Source organism: Callithrix jacchus, chromosome 7 (genome assembly GCF_049354715.1).
Source record: "Callithrix jacchus isolate 240 chromosome 7, calJac240_pri, whole genome shotgun sequence".
Lineage (NCBI taxonomy): Eukaryota > Metazoa > Chordata > Mammalia > Primates > Cebidae > Callithrix > Callithrix jacchus.
In genome coordinates this window covers 65,920,650-65,944,146 of record NC_133508.1, presented here as the reverse complement: position 1 = coordinate 65,944,146, position 23,497 = coordinate 65,920,650, and the positions used below count along the sequence as shown (strand labels likewise).

General features: G+C 48.0%; 1 protein-coding gene across 14 annotated transcripts in view; it reads right to left on the bottom strand.

Moving 5' to 3' along the window:
- PTPRU (protein tyrosine phosphatase receptor type U) overlaps positions 1-23,497 on the bottom strand; it is a 93,919-nt gene that overhangs the window by 42,623 nt on the left and 27,799 nt on the right. For all 14 annotated transcript variants that reach the window (XM_035308455.3, XM_035308447.3, XM_035308442.3 and 11 more), the window contains exons 8-14: positions 11,179-11,487; positions 6,564-6,673; positions 6,027-6,228; positions 5,557-5,659; positions 2,795-3,068; positions 1,810-1,846; positions 885-1,023 (exon numbers count right to left, since the gene is read on the bottom strand). In XM_035308455.3, the coding sequence (XP_035164346.2) occupies positions 885-1,023; positions 1,810-1,846; positions 2,795-3,068; positions 5,557-5,659; positions 6,027-6,228; positions 6,564-6,673; positions 11,179-11,487 (1,174 nt within the window). The remainder of the gene's footprint in view (positions 1-884; positions 1,024-1,809; positions 1,847-2,794; positions 3,069-5,556; positions 5,660-6,026; positions 6,229-6,563; positions 6,674-11,178; positions 11,488-23,497) is intronic.

Sequence of the window (23,497 nt, the reverse complement as noted above, 5' to 3'; positions counted from 1 at the left end):
CTCCAACCAGAACTGCTGCTCAGCCTTCATCTGCTCCATGTACTATGCTTCATCTGCTCCCAGGGAAAGGTTTTCCGGTGTTTTGAAGGCAGGTTCTGTTTCTTTAAAAAGATTTGAAAAACATTAGACTAGATGGCCTTGAACTATCCAGCAGCTCTTACAATCTGGGGCTCTGAGCCTCTACAATTTAAAGCCTAAGATTCCTAGAGTCCTGAATCCTACATGCCTGAAACTATAAGATCCTAGGTTCTGAATTCTACAATGTACCGGGATTTGTGCTGCCCTCTGCAAATCCACTAAGAAACATTTCGTGCAAACATGAGGCTGGACCTTTGAGAGCTGGGGGATGGCTGGGGCAGCAGGGGGAGGGGTTTCTCAGTCACAGGGCCAGGAGGGCTCGTCAGGGATCCACAGTAACAGGGTTCAGGGAAAGCTGAGCCCAAGGTGGAGCCCAGGAATAACCTTGGACAAATCAAGGCTCTTGGTTGGAAGAGGTGTGAACACAAGCCCCCTGCTTAAGGTCAACTGCACAATCCAATGAGCTGAAGGTCTGCAGGGGGTAGGCGTTCAAAGCCAGGTCACCTCCATGCCCTCCTTATTGAAACAGCCCCAGCAAGCACAGCTCCTTGGCACCAGGCACTGCGGGCCCCTCCCTGAACAGTAGCACTTGGCACCAGCCAGACCTGTACTCCAGGTACAGGTATATACTCCAGGGCAGCCCTCCGCACAGCTCAGATCCATCGGCAGAGCAGATGCCCAGGCTGGCAGCCCTCCACACACCTGCAGGGCACCTGCCCTACCAGCTCTAAGCCACTACTCCTCTGTGCCACCAGGCCTCTAAGGGGTAGAAGCCACTGGTGGGACAGGGCACCGGCCTCACTCACCCTTTGCGGATGATGACAATGATGGCACCCAGGAGAAGGATGAGGACAGCAAGCCCCCCTGCACAGATGCCCAGGATAAGCCCCATCTCCTCCGATCTCTGGGACACCTCCAGGGGCTGCTTGCTTTCCTTGCAGGCAGCTGGGGAGAGAACAAAGCAGAACAAGGGATCAGATGAGAGACAGGGACCACTGAGTCCCTCTTGCAGGGGTCTGTGCCCAGGGAACAAACTGGGCTGCACAAACATGCATGCACAAACCGCCCCACATCTTCAACACGTGTCCTGCCTTTCGAGCAAATCTACCTCCTCACCATCCCTGATACTTTCTGCACTTATGAGTTGCAGTCCTCATTGACATGGCTCCCTTATCAGGAATAGCTTCCCTCGCTCCCCACTTTCTCAGATCCTCCGCTCCCCACTTTCTCAGATCCTCCCAACTCTCAGCAGATAGGGGAGAGCAGACATCTGGGCCTTCAGCTCCACCCTCTCGCCCTCCTGGGAGGGTAATAAGAATTAGCAATTGTGTACCTAGGGCATGGTTAGTGCATCTCAGGATGGGAAGCCAACCACATTCCCTGTCTTGAAGCAGGAACGATCCCTACAGCACAGAGCCCATGCTGACCCCACCTTCTCCCCCACCATAAGAAAGCGGGACAGATACATAACCCAGAACCAGTACCCAGTACCCATCACCTCCAGGGCCCAATTATAATGGCTCCTCTCCACAGGCCCCTACTGTCAGCCTGGGAGAAGGAGCCCTTGAGGTAGGGTACATGGAAACCCAGCAGAGAAACCCCTCCGGGTCCCAGGCCTGCCCAACGGCCCTTCTCTACTCCCATAGCCCTAGGTCCTCCGGATCCACCTCCGGAGCGCTGGGCAGGTGAGAAACCTGCTGCTGAAGGGCTGCAGTAACCCAGTGGACTTACCTTTCCTGGCAATGCGGATGCAATTCAGCCGGGTCTCCTGGAGGCATAGATGGGGGTCTCAGCACTGCTGAAGTCCTGACCTCTCCCTCCCCAGGGTGGGAACCTCAGGCAGCCTTTCTTGAGCCTGTTCAGGGCTTTGACTGGTGCTGATGGCATCTAAGGACACTCCACCCAAAGGAAAGCCTGGGAAGACCCTTGAGAGTGGGGCCTAGAGGGGAGGCACCTGCAGTGCCTTAGGAAAAGGGGATGAGATCGGAGGCAAGAGAGAAACAAACATCATGGGGAAATGGGCGGGGCCTCGAAAATCAGGGCGGGGCTTAGGGCCAGAGACCTAGCTATGAAGTGAGAAACCAAGCAAGCAGAGGAGGGAAGAGCCTGAAGGATAGAGCGGGGCTTCGGGGAGGAGGCGGGTCCTAGGCCTCAAAGCGGGAACGCAGGAACCTGATATGGGCTTCTCTGTAAAGAGAAGCATCTAAGACAGGAGGCAGAGCCTCAGGAAGGGGCAAACTAGACTGGGGACCTGAATAGAAAGGAGGAGCCTGGGAAAGAAGGCTCAGGAAGCAGGTAGTGCTCTGTAACAATGAGCCTGGGTTCAGGAAGGCTGGCCATGGGAGGGGGTGGGGCTGGGGGGCTATAGGAGGAGGGGCTATGAGAGGAAGGACTGTGGGAGGCGGGACTGTGGGAGGTGGGGCTGTGGGGGTGGCTCTATGGGAGGTAAGGCTATTGGAGGTGGGGCTATGGAAGGTGGGGCTACAGGAGGCAGGGCTGAGGGGCTGTGGGGGAGGTGTCGTAGGGGCGGGGCTATGGGAGGTGGGGCTATGGAAAGTAGGGCTGGGGGGGGTGGACTATGGGAGGAGGAGCTTTAGGAGACAGGGCCATGGGAAGGGTGGGGCCCGGAGTCTGTGCTGGACCTGCTGCTAGGTATCCCTTGCCTGCCATCCCACACCCCCAACCACCCCCACCATGACCCTAGTGGGTCCCTCACCCCCTTCAGGTGGCTTGCTGCCTGGAAGTAGATGAGATAAGCCTTCCTAGGCTCAAGCGGTGGGTTCCAGAAGCCTCGGTAGGTCTGGTTGTCACCCACGGTAAAGGGCATGGCTTCAGGTAGACTGCTGGCTGCCAGTTCAGCCCCGAAGTAGTGCACCAGGCCTCGGGCCAGTGCCACTTCGAAGGTCAGTGGCACTGGGAAGCAGTCCTGTCCACCTGGCTCCCGCCGCAGCCTCCGTGGCCGCTCCTCCTCCACAATCACCTGGTACACACTGGACAGGGAGGAGAGAGTACAGGGGATCACAGGCGGCCAGAGGACCTGGAGAGCCAGCTGGCAGTTAAAGGCATGGGCTTTGTGGTCAAGCCCTCCTCGGGGCTTACTGGCTGGGCAAGTCCCTTACTAGCTGGGCAAGTCCCCTAACCTCCCTGGGCCTTGGTTTCCTCCTCCATAAAATAGAAGTGATTGCGAGGTTGTTCCAGGAGGTAGATGGGAAGAACAGGCAAGTTAAGCAGGCGGCCAGCACATGTCAGCAGTTATTTCTGTTACTAACCCGGGCTAAGAGGATCGTGGGCCCTGCTCAATAGAACCAAGCCATAAGGCCCCATCCTGCCTCCTCCACGAGTTCTCCTGTGTGTGTGACACAAGACCTGGGAAACCAAAGCTACTGACAGCTCCCTTCTGGGAAGTAAATTACAGGATTAGCCAGATTAATTCAGAAAGAACTGACTGAGCTCAGATCATGAGCCCTGTGCTAGACACTAGGCATCTGGGCTTCCTACAACTGACCTCTAGTGAGAGAGACAGTCACTTAGCAAACAAGGACACCTAACACTTTGTCTCTAACACCCTCTCAACGCTGAGGCAGCCTCTGATCAGCAAATCGGAGCCCTGCTGTCTCAGGGTCCTGACTGCCCACTCTGCTTCGTGCTCCCTGTCCCAGCTGTGTTTCTGATTGTTTTATCTCTTTACCAAGTAGGTTTCTGCTATGAGCTCCTCCGAATGCTCTGCAGAACAAAGTGGAGAGTAAATACGTGAATCCTAACACATTTAAATATTTCCAGTTACAGTCTCAGTCACGTCTTGGTGTGTGACATCCCATACTGACAGCCTCTGCTCGGGGAAGCAGAAATGCCTTTTCCTTGCTCACCAGATGTTTCTTTCGAGCATCTAAGTTGTGGGGAATCATCCCAGGGTGTTGGACACCAGCCCACTCCTTGTCACTAGCCCATTATAAACACCAGTTCTAGCCCCTCTCAGCCTCCATTACCCCAGGCTGAGACCTCTCCCAGCCCTAAGTCCCACCAGGAGGTAATCATTAACATTAGCCATGAACAAAGTGCATCTTAATCTAGAACAATCCCCATTGTGCAGATAAAGAAATGGAGGCTCAGGAAGGTAAAGAGAGATGCCTGGGGTCACACAGCCATCCTGCTGCTCCCCTCCCACCATGTCCCACCCTCTGCCCCCACCCGGCCTTGCAATCCCAGACCTGCTCATAGGATTCCTCAAGAGGACAAAGAACCCCTCCCAGACTCAGCAGCACAAAGGCCTTGAGGCACCAGCAAAAGGCAAAGGCCCTGCAGACCCCATTAACTTTTTCCTGGGTCTTCCCTGAGGGTCTAGGAATTGGCCCAGGACAGGATTTGCAGTGGCAAATCCAGCGAGATTTCTTTCTGCTTTCTTTCTACAAAGCAGAAGAGGAGAGGATACAGTGGGGGGCGAGGAGGTGAGGGACTGCCATGGTCACCTGGGCAGCCCACTATCTTCCTGGGAAACTGACTAGGACCCTCATACCCCACCTAAAGGCTGTCACCCTCTCCCAGTGCATGTAGCTTTGTGGAAGGAAAGGGTGGACTAGAAGGGCAGGGAGGCTCGATAACTTCTAGAAAAGGTACAGGCTTAGCAGGCAGTTCTGGGTTCCAATACCCAGCTCCACCACTTACTGGCCGTGTGGCCCTCAGGGAAAGTGATTTAGGCTCTCCGAGTCAGTTTCCTGATATGTAAAACGAAAGTAATAATACCCATTCCACAGGCTGCCATGAGGATAAATGGCTTTCTGCAGATCAAGCCCCTAGCATGGGGTCTGGTTAACAGTACGTGCACACACTTACACAAACCCTCACACTCTCACATGCACACTTATGTCTCCCACACACACCTCTCACACATGCTCACACCACATATCCCATGTCTTTCTCACAAAGACACACCCAGGTTCACATACCATGTGTACACACAAACACACACACACGCACAGTCGTATCTCCAGCACCCTCTCCCCAGCAGAGGCAGCCACCATGGCCCCAGCAGGCCCAGCTTCCTCCGGGGAGAGGAGGTGGAGAAGCTAAGCCCCTAGCCACTCCAGAGAGATGGCCTGTCTGGCTGGCTGCCCCAGCCTTCTAGAAAGCCCATCTCTGTGCTTCCAGGAAAAGGCTGGGGTGATATAAGGCCCCCAGAGTTTCACTTCTCCAAGGTGTCTGAGGAAAGGCCCCCTGGATAGGCATGGAAAGTCCCCTCCAGGCTGGACCTATCGAGGGTCCTTGTGACAGTCACCATCTGAGACCCAGGGCCTCAAAGGGGAGGGACTGCAGGCATCTCACCGGCCCAGCATCACAGAACATCCTCCTCCAGATACTCCAAGCCCTGTGTGGGAAACTGAGGGAGGACAAGGGTGAGATGGCCTGGGCTGGGGCTCTGTTCAGAAGAGGGGACTCTTCCCTACAGCCCTGGCCTCCCACCCCTCCATCCCGCTTTCCCACCTGATGGGTGCACCGCGGCCCTGTGCGGGCCTCAGCAGCACGGTGATGGTGTTCTCAGACTCGCCCAGGGGTGACGGCATGTCGGCATAATCAAAGCTGGGAGCTGGGAAAGAGGACAGGGTCATAAGCATGGAGCTTGGCCACTGGACCAGGAAGGCCAGGCCTCCAGCCTCCATCACCACGGTCCCCAGATCTCCCCTGCTTCAGCCTTAAGCCTCCTTGTTCCTGCTGACATGACCTGAGCTACCCTGGCCCCTGACCTCAGCATTCTGATTCCACTGACCGCAGTCTCCTGACTCCTGTGACTTCATCCTCCCTGAGCCCTGACTTTAACTCCTAAATGGCATATTTATCTCAGCAGGGGACCTCTGCAACCACCCTCAGGATGCCCCCCACATCCCCCCTGCCCATGAAACGCTGGGATTCTGGGCCACCTCCAAAGGGGCTGGGCCAGGTCAGGTGGGGCTCACCAGAGATGTTGGTGGTTATCTCAGTGAGTGCAGCCTGACCGAAGCCTTTGCCCGTGCGGGCCCGCACAGAGAACAGGTAGGTGGTGCCTGGGTGCAGGTTGGAGAAGACGTGGTAGGTCTCATTGCGGAGCTTGGAGATGGTACGCCGTGGGCCTGGCACATTCACTGCCGGGTCTGATGACTCGATGCTCTGGTAGCTGATCTGGGGGCAGGATTGGCAGACAGCTGGGCACAGTATGGGCAGAGCACCCCTGACCAGAGCCTCCACCCACCATGTTCCAGGGAAGTAAGGGATGAGGCTAAGCAAAGGAGACTGTGGATGCCATCAAGCCAGGCTTCTAGTCATCTTTGCCTCTCCCTCCTGCCTTCAGGGCCCTGCTCTAAAATTCACAGGATATAGACCCTGACCATAGTTGAAGGAATGATGACAATCACATCTGTCCTCCCCATGCACCTCCTACTGTAGCAGCAGAGAGAAAGAAGGTCATCTCTCACCTTCTACCAGGGTTCCCCACTGTAATAGGGTCCCACACCTACCTCATACTGAGTGATGAGACCATTGGGCTCCTGGGGCTCCTCCCACTTGAGGAAGATCATGTCTTCCAGTGGAGTAAAGGTCAGGGACTCAGCTGCAATCCCACCGGGCACTGTGAGGGAAAGGCGGCAGGGGACAGGAGAAAGTAGGCTTTGGTGCCAGACACCTGGGTTCAAATTCCAGCCTTGCCACTTCCCACCTGGTTCTCATGGACTGCTTAGCCTCTCTGCACCTTAATTAACTCATCTGTGAAGTAGGGATGAAATAACCCCTCTCAAGCCAGGACAAATGGTGTGATGTACATAAAGCCCAAGGCAAGCATCAGCAAGTGTATATGGTTCACCTATTACAAGGACTCGAAAAGGATAGCTGGCATTTTCATTACCGTGTGGCCTGTATTCAGGAGAGAAATATGTTTGAAGGCTCGATTTTGTTCCAGTTGGGTAGTTTTCAGAAAATATGCACATGTTCCAGAGAAATGAAAACAGCAATTGCATTGGGGTATTGGGATTATGGGTGGAGATATTTTCTTGTCTGAAAATTTCAAATTACATAAATGACATGTTCAATGTAGAAAATCAAAATGGGCTTAAAGAAAATTAATGGGCATCTACAATTGTATCACCCAGAGACACTGTTAACATTTTAGCATTCACAGTTTCAGGCATGGCTTTCTTTTGTTTTGCTTCTGTTTACATATATACTGTTAATGGCAGGCACAGGAATTTCATTTAGGAAGAGAATGGTCTTTGTTTGGGAAAACACCTTGATAAACTACTATGGGGAAGCTGAAGTCCTAAGGCAGAGAAAAGCAGGAACTAAAGAAGGAGCTGAATTTTGTGTCCAGGCCAATGCTGTGCAGAACAGGAAACTGTATATGTGGCAGTAAGACAAAGCTATAAACCAGGGAGCTCAGGGGTACCTGGGGTCTGTAGGAATCCAGGGGAAGGCTCCGGACCTGTGCTAGCATTCGAGTGTAGCTCTTAAGAATGACAACTGGCCAGGCATGGTGGCTCATGCCTGTAATCCCAGCACTTTGGGAGGCTGAGGCAGGCGAATCATGAGGTCAGGAAATCGAGATCATCCTGGTCAACATGGTAAAACCCTGTCTCTACTAAAAATACAAAAAATTAACTGGGTGTGGTGGCACATGCCTGTAATCCCAGCTACTTGGGAAGCTGAGGCATGAGAATCACGTGAACTGAGGAAGCCAAGGCTATAGTGAGCCAAGATGGTGCCACTGCACTCCAGCCTGGTGACAGAGCAAGACTCTGTCTCAAAAAAAAAAAAAAATGACAACTGGCCAGGCACAGTGGCTCATACCTGTAATCCCAGAACTTTGGGAAGCCAAGAAGGGCAAATCACTTGAGGACAGGAGTTCGAGAACAGCCTGGCCAACGTGGTGAAACCCCATCTCTACCAAAAATACAAAAACTAAGCTGGGCATAGTGGTGGGTGCCTGTAATCCCAACTACCTGGGAGGCTGAGGTGGAAGAATCGCTGGAACTGGGGAGGCAGAGGTTGCAGTAAGCTGAGATTATACCACTGCACTCCAGCCTGGGCAACAGAGCGAGACTCCATCTCAAAAAAAAGAAAAGAATGACAACTGTGAAGCCAGATGGGCCCGTTAGAAAGCCAGCTCTGCTACCTCTCTACTGGCCATGTGACCTCATCTGTAAAATGGGAATAGAAATAGTAACCTACCACGTAGGGTTGTCATGGGTATTAAAACCATTCAGAATGGTGCTTGGCGTGTACTAAGGCTTAATAAGCATTAGTTTGACATATGTAGAATATACTGCGTTCAACAGCAACAGAAACATGTTTTTTTCATGTACACATGGAACGTTTACCAAAATTTAACCATATGTCAGGCCATAAAGTAAGGATCAAATTTCAGAAGATTAAATTTAGAGTATATACTCTGACCACAGTGGAATTAACCTAGAAATCAAAAATAAAAAGATAATTAGAAAAGTCCCAATTGCTGGCCAGGCACAGTGGCTCACGCCTGTAATCCCAGCACTTTCGAAGGCCAAGGTGGGCTGATCACCTGAGGTCAGGAGTACAAGACCAGCCTGGCCAACATGGCAAAACCCCATCTCACCAGGGTTTTGTATTTTGTAAAAATACAAAAATTAGCCAAGTTTGGTGGCAGATATCTGTAATTCTAGCTACTCAGGAAGCTGAGGCACAAAATCACTTAAACCCAGAGTGGGAGTTTACAGTGAGCGAAGATCATGCCACTGCACTCCGGCCTGGGCAACAGAGTGAATCTGTGTCTCAAAAACAAACAAAAAGTCCCAATTGCTTAGAAATTGAGCAACATAGCCGGGTGAGGTGGCTCATGCCTGTAATCTCAGCACTTTGGGAAGCCAAGACAGGCGGATCATGAGGTCAAGAGATCGAGACTATCTTGGTCAACTTGGTGAAACCCCGTCTCTACTAAAAATACAAAAAATTAGCTGGGCATGGTGGCGCGTGCCTGTAATCCCAGGTACTCGGGAGGCTGAGGCAGGAGAACTGCCTGAACCCAGGAGGCGGAGGTTGCGGTGAGCCAAGATCGCGCCATTGCACTCCAGCCTGGGTAACAAGAGCGAAGCTCCATCTCCAAAAAAAAAAGAAAATATAGCAAAGGAAAAAGAAAATCAAGTAAGCCAACAGTTGGTTCTTTGGAAAGATTAACATAATTTATACATTCCTCACAAGAGTGAACAAGAAAAAAGAAAACACAAATTATCAATATCAGAAATAAAAAAGGATGATTCTAGGGACATCATATAGATCCTATGGACATTAAATAAACATAATAAAAGAATATTGACCAGGTGAGGTGGCTCATGCCTATAATTCCAGCACTTTGGGAGGCCAAGGTGGGTGGATCACTTGAGCCCAGGAGTTAGAAATCAGCCTGGGCAACATGGCAAAACCCCATCTCTACAAAAAATACAAAAAAATTAGCCAGGCATGGTAGTGCATGTCTGTAGTCCCAACTACTTGGGAGGCTGAGGTGGGGGGATCACTTGGCCTGGGAGGTCAAGGCTGCAGTGAGCCATGATTGTGACACTGCACTCCACCTGTACCTCCATCTCCCAGGTTGCAACCTCCACCTCCCAGGGCAACAGAGTGAGTCCCTGTCTCAAAAATAAATAAACTAGCTGATTGCAGTGGTGCATGCCTGTAGTCCCAGCTACTCAGGAGGCTGAGCGGGGAGGATCACTTGAGCCTGGGAGGAGGAGGCTGCAGTGAGCAAAGATGGTGCCACTGTACTTCAGCCTGGGCAACAGAGCAAGACCCTGTCTCTAAATAAATAAATATTATAAACAACTTTATCTAGAGAAATTTAAAAATTTAGATGTAATGATCAAATTCCTTAAAAGACACAGGCAGGGCACAGTGACTCATGCCTATAATCCCAGCACTTTGGGAAGCCAAGGAGGGTGGATCATGAGGTCAGGAGCTCAAGACCAGCCTGGCCAAGATGGTGAAACTCCATCTCTACTAAAAATACAAAAAATTAGCAAGGCATGGTGGCACGTGCCTATAATTTCAGCTATTCAAGAGGCTGAGGCAGGGAATTGCTTGAACCTGGGAGGCGGAGGTTGCCGTGAGCCGAAATCATGCCACGGCACTCCAGCCTGGGCAACAGAGCAAGACTCTATCTCAAAAACAAAAGAAAAAGAAAAAATGCAGTCCATCTAAACCAATATAAGCACAAAAAAATCTGACTGTCCTAATATCTATTTTAAAAATTAAAATGTATTAATAACCTTGCCAGAAAGAAAATTCTATGCTCAAATCATTTCACTGCTGAATTCTTTCAAACACTTAAGAAGAGAAATTAGACCAATCTAACCCAAAGTCTTCCAAAGAACAAACAGGAGCTATCATTAGTTAATTGTTATATAGCTGGTTTAATCCTAAACAGAAAAATTCTCTCAGCAAATTTCAGTCTCAAACATGATATGTCCATGGGAGGCACACAGGGCCCTGGGTGTGGCTGAGACTCTTTTTTTTTTTTTGAAACGGAGTCTTGCTCTGTCATCCAGGCTAGAATCAGGGGTGCAATCTCAGCTCACTGCAACCTCCACCTCCCGAGTTCAAGTGATTCTCCTGCCTCAGCCTCCCAAGTAGCTGCGACTACAGGCATGTGCCACCATGCCCGGCTAATTTTTTGTATTTTTAGTAGAGATGAGGTTTCGGCTGGGCGCAGTGGCTCATGCCTATAATCCCAGCACTTTGGGAGGCCGAGGCGGGTGGATCACAAGGTCAAGAGATCGAGACCATCCTGGTCAACATGGTAAAACCCCGTCTCTACTAAAAATACAAAAAATTAGCTGGGCACGGTGGTGCGTGCCTGTAATCCCAGCTACTCAGGAGGCTGAGGCAGAGGAATTGCCTGAACCTAGGAGGCGGAGGTTACGGTGAGCTGAGATTGTGCCATTGCACTCCAGCCTGGGTAACGAGCAAAACTCTGTCTCAAAAAAAAAAGAGATGAGGTTTCACTGTGTCAGCCAGGATGGTCTCAATATCCTTACCTCATGATTTGCCCACCTTAGCCTCCCAAAGTACTAGGATTACTGGCATGAGCCACCGCACCCAGACTGAGACTCTTACCATCCTCATCTGTCTGGAAGGTGACCTCCTTGCCCTCTTTGCGACCTTCAGGGTTAGTGAGGACAAGCCGCACATGAACATTCCGATAGGGCAGCAGGTTCTTGATAGTGTAGCGGCTGACACCTTGCTCCGTCTTCACACACTCCCGGATAGTCTGGTTGTGGCTGCTGCCTGGGGTGTAGTGATAGCACAGCGACACAGTATAGGTGTGGCAACGCGTCACGTTGTAACCCAGTGGTTCCCACTGCAGGGTCAGCTGGCGGGCCTGGATATCAGCAAAAGCCAGGCCTTTGGGGGCCCTCATGGGCTCTGGAGAACCCAGGAAGCAGAGAGAAGAGGGTGGAAGAAATGGAAAGAGAAGAGGAAGAAAAACAGGGAGATAAAGCATCAATCAGTCAGTTGCCTGACATCATCCCTCCATTGCCCCCAAAAACTCAGTGGACCCTAGAACATCAAACAGGGAGTAAAAGTGTGTGCTTAGGAGTCAGACAGGTTACATTTGAATCCTGACTGCCACTTGCAGCCAGAAACCACTGCTGAATCACTTCTCCCCCGATTCTTAGATTCCTCAACTATGAAATGAAAAGATAACAGGCCTGGCCTCATAGGATCATTGTAAGGTTTAAGGAAATACACACAAAGGATGCATGACAATGGCTAATATACAATAAGCCCTCAAAAATAATAGCTACATGGTTTTTGTTTTGTTTTATTAAGACAGAGGCTCACTGTGTCACCCAGGCTGGAGAGCAACCGCATGATCTGAGCTCACTGCAACCTCCGCCTCCTAGGTTCAAGCAATCCTTCCGCCTCAGCCTCCCAAGTAGCTGGGATTACAGGTGTATACCACCATGCCTGGATAGTTTTTGTATTTTCAGTAGAGACAGGGTTTCACTATATTGGCCAGGCTGGTCTTGAACGCCTCACCTCAGGTGATCCACCTGCCTCAGCCTCCCAAAGTGCTGGGATTCCAGGCGTGAACCGCCCCACCTGGCCAATGTTTATTTTTAACAGCACAGTTCACCTCCTAATTCAAGATCACCCTGGCCTCCAACAAGCCAGTCTGAATCAAACTGTTGCTATATTTTTCTCAAGGTATTAATTCCAAACTTGTTCTGAAACAACATACAGCAATACATATAATATAATAACATACAGAAATCAGGATAATGAGGGAAATGAGAGCCAAATCGTTAAATAAAGTCAGAGATTGACAGGGAAACAGAAACAGAAATACATGCCATTAGGTCCTATGTGGAAGTCTAAAGATAAGGTTCAAACTCAGCGTTGGGTTTCCTGACTGTCAAAGCAAAAAGGGGAACACAATCTATGATAGTACAATGATAATAAAGGCAGTTAACACATCCTGGGGGCTTTGGATATACCAGGCATTGTGCTAGAGTCTTTAAAATGCTTTCTCTCATTTAATCCTTGTAATCCAGTGAGACAAGTGCTATTATTAGCCCTACTTACAGATATGGAAACAATGGCACAGAGAAATTCAGTAACTTGCCCACAGTCACAGAGATGGTAAGTGGTGAAGCTGGGATCCAAACCTGGACGGGCTGGCTCTGAAATCCATGCTCTTAACCCCCACTATCCACCTCCCGAATAGGAATTCACCGACGCCTCAGGAAAGAGACAGCTACTCCAACAGAAGGGAGGTGCATGTTATGTTTTACGGTTTCTTGGTAACTCTATGGACCAGAATATTATCCCCATTTTACAAATAAAGAAACTGGGCCGGGCGCAGTGGCTCATGCCTGAAATCCCAACACTTTGGGAGGCCAAGGCAGGAGGCTCGCTGGAGCCCAGGAGTTTGAGACCACCAGCCTGGGTAACACAAGACCCTATCTCTGCAAAGAATAAAAAGTTGGCCAGGCATGGTGTCTCACGCCAGTAATACTAGCACTTTGGGAGGCCGAGGCAGGCAGATCACCTGAGGTCAGGAGTTTGAGACTGGCCTGGCCAACATGGAGAAACCCCATCGCTACTAAAAATACAAAAGTTAGCCAGGAATGGTGGTACAGGCCTGTGGTCCTAGCTACTCGGGAGGCTGGGGCAGGAGTATCGCTTCAGCCTGGGAAGTTGAGGCTGCAGTGAGCCATGATGGCACCACTACACTCCAGCCTGGGTGACACAGTGAGACCCTGTCTCAAAAAACAAGAAGAAAGAAAAAAGAGGGGAGGGTAGGGGGGAGGAACGGAGGGGAGGGGGGAGGAACGGAGAGGGGGGAGGGAAGGGGAGGGGAAGGGAAGGGAGGAGAGGGGAAGGGAGGAGAGGGGAAGGGAGGAGAGGAGAAGGGAAGAGGCAAAGCCAAGATGGAGCTCAGGACTCAGCCCTCAGTCCTGCATCTGCACTGACCAGCTGTGTGATCTTGGGCAAAACTCTGGGTCTCAATTTCTGGATCAGTAAAATGAGGGAAGGCACCAAGATTGCTTCAAATGATCCTTTTCTCTCTTGCACCCTGATTTGGTGAAGTATAGTTTCATTACTCTCAAGCTCTTTGAGCAAAGTGTCCCCAGCTAGAGGGACCTCAGCATCCCTTAATGAACAGGTGACAAAGCACCACTATGCAACCTCTTAAGAAAATTAAGTACAACCCCTAGGAGCACCGTTTTTTTGGTTTTTGTTTTTTTTTTTGAGACAGGGTCTTCTTGCTCTGTCACCAAAGCTGGAGTGCAGTGGCAGGATCACGGCACACTGCAGCCTTGATCTCCCCGGCTGAAGTGATCCTCCTGCCTCAGTCCCCCAAGTAGCTGGTACTACAGACAGACACATGTCACTGTGCCCAGCTAATTTTTGTATTTTTTATAGAGATGCGGTTTTGCTATGTTGCCCAGGCTTATCTCAAACTCCTGGGCTTAACTAATCCTCCTGCCTCTTCCTCTCAAAGTACTGGGATTACAGGCTTGAGCCACTGTGCCAGCCCCTAATAGCATTTTTTCTGTGATTAACTTGTTCAGAATTCCTCTTATAAAGCAGATACAAAGGGAAGCATTAGCTCAGGCTGCTCCTACCTTGGGAGTACACTGGTAACACAGTTTTCAACACTGGCCCCAAGCACAGCACAATACAAGTTTCTGTTTGCACCCAGGAGTTTTCCTTTCTTCCCGGAACTGCACATAAGCAGCATGTCTCCAGTTATATATGGCGCCATCAAAGAGAGATTTCAGCACTCACTAGGAACAAAGCCCGCCTCCTGACTGGCTCCCTTTTCCCCACAAGCAGGGCCCACCCAAATCCCATCCCATATGGACACTGCGGGGCTGGCTGCCACTGCTCCCTGCATTCTGGGTACTGCAGGCTGCAAGCCCATTCACCACACTTAGGTTTTCTCTCCCATTCCTGGCCCATAGAGATTTTCCTAAATTTTTTTAATATAGGTTTGTTTTAAGCTACCATTCTTCTATGTTTGTGCCAGAAGGAGCAGATCTGGGGTGTGCTCACTCGCCATGTTTCCCAGGGGTCCTCGAGTTACTCTCCAACTCTGTGGCTGTGGTCCTGGCTGCCCTGCACGCACTGTCTCCGCAGTCTACAAGAGCCGAGGTACTACTGCATTTGCACTACTGGGAGTGGTTTCTCTGCAGCTCTGCTCACACCATCCCCACCCCCTGGAATGCAGCCCTGCATTCCTTTCCAGCCTCAGGCTTGGCAGAAGCACGCTGCTTCCTAGCCCTCCTGCAGCATTTACAGAAGGGTAGGAGAAGTTCCAGGTACACGGGGGACACATGCTGGGTGAAGGCCGTGGCAAACAGCACAGTAGTGTCCCAACCAAAAGGGACTCATGGACTGCCGCCATGCAGGACTACAAGTAAGGGGTTGCCAGATTCTCCCATTGTTCAAGAGGAGCCAGAAATTCCGACTTTTATGTGAAATCTCCAGATTTTTAAATACTGGCAACCTACTCAAGCATCTTAAATCACCCTACAGGGTCCAAGATAGCAACTTTGGAGGATGAAACTCCCAACTTCAGACTTAGGCATCTCATTCTTTGACAACTGTGCCACCTCCCACCTCCCCAGGTAGATTGAGGGCTCTTTGAAAAGAAGGTCCCACTTCTCTTTTTTCCTCCTGCCAACCTGATCATATCTAGACAGATTCAGAGAACTCAAATAGTTTGTTGCTACCAACTGATATGTTGATTGAGGGGTGTGAATCCATGAGTTTCTCCATGTTTCCAAAACCATCTGGCACCCAGACACACTCTCTTCAACTGTCAACACACCCTGGCAAAACAGAACTTGAGGACCTCAAAGCCCCATCCTGCTAAATTCCACAGGGCTACAGGTCACTCAGAAATCAGAGGTCAAAATGCACATTAAAACAGTAAGCATAACATTTAACAGCCATTGAATTAAGCTACCATGTGTAGATTTTAATAAGGCTAAACAAGATGCCAGAACCCTGAAATGTTCAATTTTTTCTCATGGGAGGAGCTTTGGACTGGGACTTGGTATACCCAAGTTTACATCCTGTCTCCACCCCTCATTATAATGTTATTTTTTTCTTTGTTTTTGTTTTTGTTTTTGTTTTTTGAGAAAGAGTCTCACTGTCACTCAGGCTGGAATGCAGTGGCGCTACTATTGTTTCACTGCAGCCTTGACCTCCCAGGATCGAACAATCCTCCCACCTCAGCCTCCTGAGTAGCTGGGACTACATGCAAGTGTCCCCATGCCTGGCTACTTTTTTTGCATTTTTTGTAGAGACGGGGTTTCACCATGTTGCCCAGGCTGGTCTTAAACTCCTGAACTCAAGTGATCCACCTGCCTTGGCCTCCCAAAGTGCTGGGATTACACCACACCTGGCTATAGTTCTGTGGCTTCAGGGAAGTTACTTAACCACCTTTGAATGTTGAGGTCAGGTTCCTGTACTAAAAAAAAAATGGAGATTATGGCCAGGTGCAGTAGCTCACGCCTGTAATCTCAGCACTTTGGGAGGCTGAGGCAGAAAGATCCCTTGAGCTCAGGAGTTCAAGACCAGCATGTGAAACACAGTAGTGAGACCTCATCTCTACAAAAATATGAAAATTAGCCAGGCATGGTGGTGCGCACCTGTAATCCCAGCTAATCAGGAGGCTAAGGTGGCTTAAGCCTGGGAGGCAGAAGAATCAGTGAGCCAAGATCGTGCCACTGTACTCCAGCCTGGGTGACAGAGTAACACTCTGTCAAAACAAAAACAAAAAAATGGAGATTATGTCTCTTTTGAAGAGCAAGTGTGAGAGTTAGATGATATGAGTCAAACTGCCCAGCCTAGAGTAATTAATAAACATGTGTGTATTAACATGAGATGCCCCAAAGCATTGTAAATTAGCACAACCGTTTTCTAAAGCAATGTATTTCAAAGCCCTTTCTTCAACCACTCCTAACTCTTTATCCTAAAGCAACAACCCGGGGTCAGGGGAGGAGGGAAGAACTGTAAGCACTAGGTTTCTCAGTGTAGTATTATTTATCATTATAGAGGTCCGGAAAGAAACAGTCCAGCCAAACGGGCACATTCACTGGACTTCTGCAGTCAATAAACATAATGATGAACAACATGACACATGTAACCACACCAAGCGAATGAAGCAGCATACGGAATGCTTTCTACATCCCAATGACAAGAGTGTAAAAATGGCTACGGCAGGCATATGGGCAGAGATGTGAAGAAGTCAGAAAAATTAAAACAGCTGTTGGGCGAGGATGATGAGCTTCAGAGTGCTTATTTTTTAAAATGCCTTCTCCTGATGCTATATTATTGCTTTTACGGTAAATAATACAGCACGAGGGGAGTTTCATGGGGATGGAGGAGATGACAACACAGCTGGCCAACAGCAAAACAACGGCCAGCCAACGCGCCTAAGCGGGGAGGGGCCATGATGTCAACAAAGAGAAGCGTGTAATTCAGAGGGGCAGGGGGAGGAGTTAGCACCCGGTCTGCCAGGACCCTGCCCCAGCTTCCACCCTGGCCAGCCTATGAAAAGTGTTTTGCAGTGTCCGGCACAAAATGGGCATTCAGCCCACGATGGCAGCAGCTGTGGCAGCTGCTGCTACTGCTGTTGTTAAAATCACTGGATTAGGCTGGACGCAGTGGCTCATGTCTGTGATCCCAGCACTTTGGGAGGCTGAAACAGGAGGATCCCTTGAAGCCACGAGTTTAAGATCAGCCTTGGCAACATAGTGAGACCCTGTCTCTACATATGTATATGTGTGTGTGTGTATGTATGTATATATATATATATTAAATTGTGTATATATATATATAAATTGTGTATATATATATATTATGTGTGTGTATATATATTAAATTGTGTATATATTGTGTGTATATATATTAATTGTGTATATATAATACATAATTAAAACATATGTATGTGTGTATATATATATATACACAATTTAATAATGTATATTTAATATATATACACACACATACACACACACACATACATATGTTTTAATTAGCTGGACATGGTAGTATAGGCCTGTAGCCCCAGCTACTTAGGAGGCTGAGGCAGGAGCATCACTTGAGCCCAGGAATTCAAGGCTTCATGCAGTGAGCTATGATCATGCCACTGCACTCCAGCCCAGCTGACAGGGTGAGACCCTGTCTCTAAAAACAAACAAACAAAAAAAAACTAAAATAAAACACTGGATTAGAAATCAAGAGATTCAAATTTTGATTCTAGCTCTGCCATGGGATCACTGTGTAGATTTGGACAAGTGGCTAAATCTCTAAATCTAAGTTTATTCATCTGTAAAATGGGAATAATCAATAGCTGTTATCATGAAACCTGGGTTCCTGACCCATTGTCTGATCACAGTCAAGTCTCTTCCCCTCTCTGGATTTCAGCTTCCCCATCTATACACTAAGAGAGTACAACAGAGATTCTCTATGGACCCCTGAGCGGCAAACTAGAACTGCCTTTGAAAGGTTAAAAACACCATCGTGTCCTGGGTGCTTACTGTGTGTTACTATACTTCATCTGTTACTACACTTCACACATTACTGTGTGAAGCTGTATATTCAGGTGCATTTAATGCATATTCATGCAATCGTCTGCGTTTAACCCAAAACAACGGAGGCCCCAAGGTTCAGGCTTTATAACTCCTCTTTCTTCTATCTGCATTCATTCCCTAAAAATCTAAGGACTAAATTGGGGATTCTCAACCCTCAGCACTATGAACACTTTAGACTAGATTATTCTTTGTTGTCGAGGGCTGTTTATGCATTAGCAGTTTCCCTGGCCTCTATCCCCTTAGATGCCAGTAACACCTCATTGCCACCACCCAGTTTTGACAACCAGTATGTCCTCAGTCATTGCCAAATGTCTCCTGGGAGACAAAATTGCCCCTAGTTGAGAACTACTAGTGTAAATGATCTCACCCAACCTCAGGACTTTAGATACCATCTATACTATCTCCACACTGACGACTTTCAAATTTCTATCTGCAGCCTGAACCTCTTCCCTGAACTCCACACTCATGTATCCCGCTACTGATGGATATCGCCACTTGAATGTCTAACAGGTATCTCAAAGTCAACGTTTCCAATACAGAACTCTTGACCTATGACACCTGCGTCAAACCAGCTCCCACCACAGTCTGCTCCTTCACAGGAAATGACAGCTCGGTCGTTCCTGCTGCTCTAGTAAAACACCTTAGAGCCATCCTTGACTTCTATTTCCCTTTCTCTCATCCCATATTCAATCCATCAGCAAACACAATTCACTCTGCCTTCAAAATACACCCAGAATCTGACCACTTCTCCCCTCCACCACCGCTTCCACTCAGCTCCCAGCCGTCACCAACTCTCAGGCATATGGTTGCAGTGGCTTCCTCCCTGGTCTCCTGCGGCACCTTTGCCCTCCTGGAGAATGTTCTCCACAAAAGGGCCAGAGTGATACTTTTAAACAAAAGTAGATGATGCTCACTCCTGCTCTCTAAACCCTTCAATGGCTCCCCAGCTCTCTCTGCACACAATGGCTCTAAGTCCCACATCCGTAGCTCAACTGCAGCCTCTTCTCCTGCCATCTCGACTGAGTCACTAACCCAGTAACACTGGTATACTGGATGCTCCTCGCACATGCCAAGCACACTCCAGCCTCCAGGCCTTTGCGCTGGCTGCTCAGTCGGCCTGGTGCTTGCTTTCCCCAGCAAGCCCCCAGCTCTCTGCATGGCTCAGTCCCTCACCTCCTTCAGATCTCTGCTCAACTGTCGCCTTCCCTTGAGCCTTTTAAAAATAACAACCCTCCAGGCCCCACTCCCTGCTTTTCTTCTTCACAGCACCTATTACCATCTGACAGACTATATAGTTCTCCCTCAGTATATATGCCGGGGATGGTTCTAGGACCCCTACATATAACCGAATTCACAGGTATTCAAGTCCCATAGTTGGCCCTTCATATATGCAGACTCTGGAAACACTGGAGTCCTTTGTATTATTGGTTTGTTTGCCTCTCATCACGATCTTGCCCTGTCATGCAGGCTGGAGTGCAGTGTGAAATCTTAGCTCACTACAGCACTGATCTCCTGGGCTCCAGCAATCCTCATGCCTCAGCCTCCTGACTAGCTGTGACTGCAGGTGCATGCCACCACATCCAGCCAATTGTTGCTGTTGCTGTTGTTGTTGTTTTGCAGAGATGGGATCTTGCTACATTGCCCAGTCTGGTCTCAAACTCCTGGCCTCAAGCACTCCTCCCGCCTCAGCCTCCCAAAGCACTGGGATAACAGGTATAACAAATACTGTATTTTTGATGCATGTGTGAATGAAAAAAATCTATATAAGTAGACCTGCCCAATTCAAACCTGTGATGTTCAAGGGTCAGCTGTACACTTCACTTGTTTACTCAACTATTATCTATCTCCTCCTGCCAAAATGTGACTTCCACGAAGAACTCACATGTTGGTGGCCTCTGTCTGTCCTGGTTACAGTCATATATCCCTAACAACTATAAGAGCACCTCGCACATAATAGGCACTCAATAAGTATTTCTTGAATAACTATTCAAACTAACCCTAACTACTAAATGTTATTATTCCCATTTTGTAAAACAAGGGGACTGAAGCTCAGAAAGGTTAAGTAACCTGACCCAGACCCCTCACTAGAAAGCAATTCCCACCGGAACACCCTGACCCACCACTCAAGCAACTCCCAAAGTGTGGCATAAAACCAGATTTTAGACCCACCATTCAAGGATTTCCCAAAGCAAAGCGTGGCTTTAAACTGAATTTTAGATAATTCGCAGATCAGCTTTTAAAAACACAAATATTGGGCCAGTCACTGTGGCTAACACCTGTAATCCCAGCACTTTGGGAGACCGAGGCAGGCGGATCACGAGGTCAGGAGTTCAAGACCAGCCTGGCCAATATGGTGAAACCCTGTCTCTACTAAAAATACAAAAATTAGCCAGGCGTGATGGTGGGCACCTGTAGTCCCAACTACTCACGCAGCTGAGGCAGGAGAATTGCTTGAACCGGGAGGCAGATGTTGTAGTGGGCTAAGATCACACCATCACACTCCAGCATGGGTGATAGAGTGATACTCCATCTCAAAAAAAAATAAAAATAAAAACCACGAATATTGATTAGCAACAAATAACAACCTAAACCTCACACCTTACTCAAAATAGATAATGAAATATATAGGGTTAGTTTGAAGAGTTATTCAACAAATACTTATTGAGTGCCTTTAAGCTCAAGGTGCTATTGTAGTTGTTAGGACATGAATATAAATGTAAAATGTAAAACTGTAACACTTTTAGAAAAAAACAGGAGGCTGGGCATAGCGGCTCACGCCTGTAATCTCAGCACTTTGGGAGGACAAGGCAGGTAGATCACCTGAGGTCAGGAGTTCTAGACCAACCTGACCAACATGGAGAAACCCTGTATCTACTAAAAATACAAAAATTAGCCAGGCATGGTAGCACACGCCTGTAATCCCAGCTACTTGAGAGGCTGAGACAGGAGAATCACTTGAACCCAGGAGGCAGAGGTTGTGGTGAGCCAAGATCGTGCCATTACACTCCAGCCTGGGCAACAAGAGCAAGATTCCTTTTTGAAAAAGAAAAGGAAAAAATCTTTGGGAGACAGGGATAAGCAAGGAGTTCTTAGACTTCATACCAAAAGCACAATTCATAAAAGGGAAATTTTATAAATTGAACCTCATCAAAATTGAAAATAGTTCTGTGAAAGTCCATATAAAAAGGGTGAAAGGACAAGCTAGACACTGGGAGAAAATATTTACAAACTCCACATCTAACAAAGGATGAAACCTGGAATGTACGAAAACTCTCAACACTTAACAGCAAAAAAAAAGAAAGAAAGAAAGAAAAAGAAGGAGAATTCAATTAGAAACAATTAGAAAATGTTCAAAGACACAAACAGAGAATCCACCAAAGAGGATATACAGATGGCAAAGAGCACATGAAAAGATATTCATCTGGGCGCGGTGGCTCACACCTGTAATCTCAGTACTTTGGGAGACCCAGGCAGGCAGATCACTTGAGGTCAAGAGTTTGAGACCAGCCTGGCCAATATGGTGAAACCCTGTCTTTACTAAAAATACAAAATTTAGCCAGCATGGTGGTGTGCACCTGTAATTCCAGCTACTCGAGAGGCTGAGGCACAAGAATCACTGGAACCTGGGAGGCAGAAGTTGCAGTGAACTGAGATCATGCTACTGTACTCTAGCCTGGACAACCAAGTGAGACCCCATCTCCAAAACAAAACAAAAAACAAGAAAAGATGTTCAACATCACTAGATACTGAAGAAATGCAAATTAAGACCATGATGGGATATCACTACACACCTCTCCGGAAGTCCAAAATTAAAAATAGTGACAACACTAAATGCTGGCAAGGATGCAGAAAACTGGATCATTCATACATTGTTGGTGAGAATATAAACAATATAGCCACTCTGGCAGTTTCTGATGAAACTAAAGATGCAATCACCATATGACTCATCAATTGCACTCTTGAGCATTTATCCCAGAAAAACGAAAAGCTATGTTTAGGCAAAAACCTATGTATGAATGTTCACAGAAGCTTTATTATAATAACGAAAAAGTAGAACCAGCTCACATGTCATTCTATAGGCGAATGCTGTTTACAAACTGGCTTTCCGCACCATGGAATACTACTCAGCAATAAAAAGTAATAAACTACTGATACATACAACTTGGATGAAGGAAACTATGCTGAATGAAAGAAACCAATCCCAGTGCCGAGATAATTCAATAAGGAAAGAATAGACTTTTCAACAAATGGTAATGAAGATCTACATACAAAAGAATTAAGTTAGCCAGGTGCTGTGGTTCACGTCTATAACTCCAACACTTTGGGAGGCTGAGGTGGGTGGATCACCTGAGGTGAGGAGTTCAAGACCAGACTGGCCAACGTGGTGAAACCCTGTCTCTACCAAAAATACAAAAATTAGCTGGGCATGGTGGCGTGTGCCTGTAATCCCATCTACTCAGGAGGCTGAGGCAGGAGAATCGCTTCAACGCAGGAGAATCACTTCAACCCAGGAGATGGAGGTTTCAGTGAGCTAAGATCACACCATTGCACTCCAGCCCAGGGGACAAGAGTGAAACTCTGTCTCGAAAAAAAAAAAGAATGAAGTTGGATCCCTACCTCACACCACATTTGAAAAATCAACTCAAAATGGATCAAAGAACTGAATATAACAGCTAAAACTATAAAACTCTTAGAAAAAAAATACAGGAGTAAATCTTTATGACTGTATATAGGCAATGGTTTCTTAAGTATAACATCAAAAGCACAAACAACGAAAGAAAAAAAATAGATAAATTGAAAACTTTTGTGCTTCAAAAAAAAGAAAATATAATCCACAGAATGGGAGAAAGTATTTGCAAACATAAGTATCTGATAAGTACCTAGTGTCCAGAATATATAAATAACTTTTTTTTTTGAGACAGAGTCTCACTCTGTCACCCAGGCTGGAGTGCAGTAGCACCATCTCAGCTCACTGCAACCTCCACCTCTCAGATTCAAGCAATTCTCATGCCTCAGCCTCCCAAGTAGCTGGGACAACAGGCACCTGCCACCAACCTGGCTAATTTGTGTATTTTTAGTAGAGACTGGGTGTCACCATGTTAGCTAGGCTGGTCTCCAAGTTTTGGCCTCAAGTGGTCCACCCTCCTCAGCCTCCCAAAGTGCTGGGATTACAGGCGTGAGTCACTGCTACACCTGGCCTACTCAGAATATATAAATAACTCTAAAAACTCAATAATAAAAAGACAGATAACCCAACTTAAAAATTGGTTATTTTTAACAATCTGAATAGACATTTATACAAAGAAGCTATAGAAATG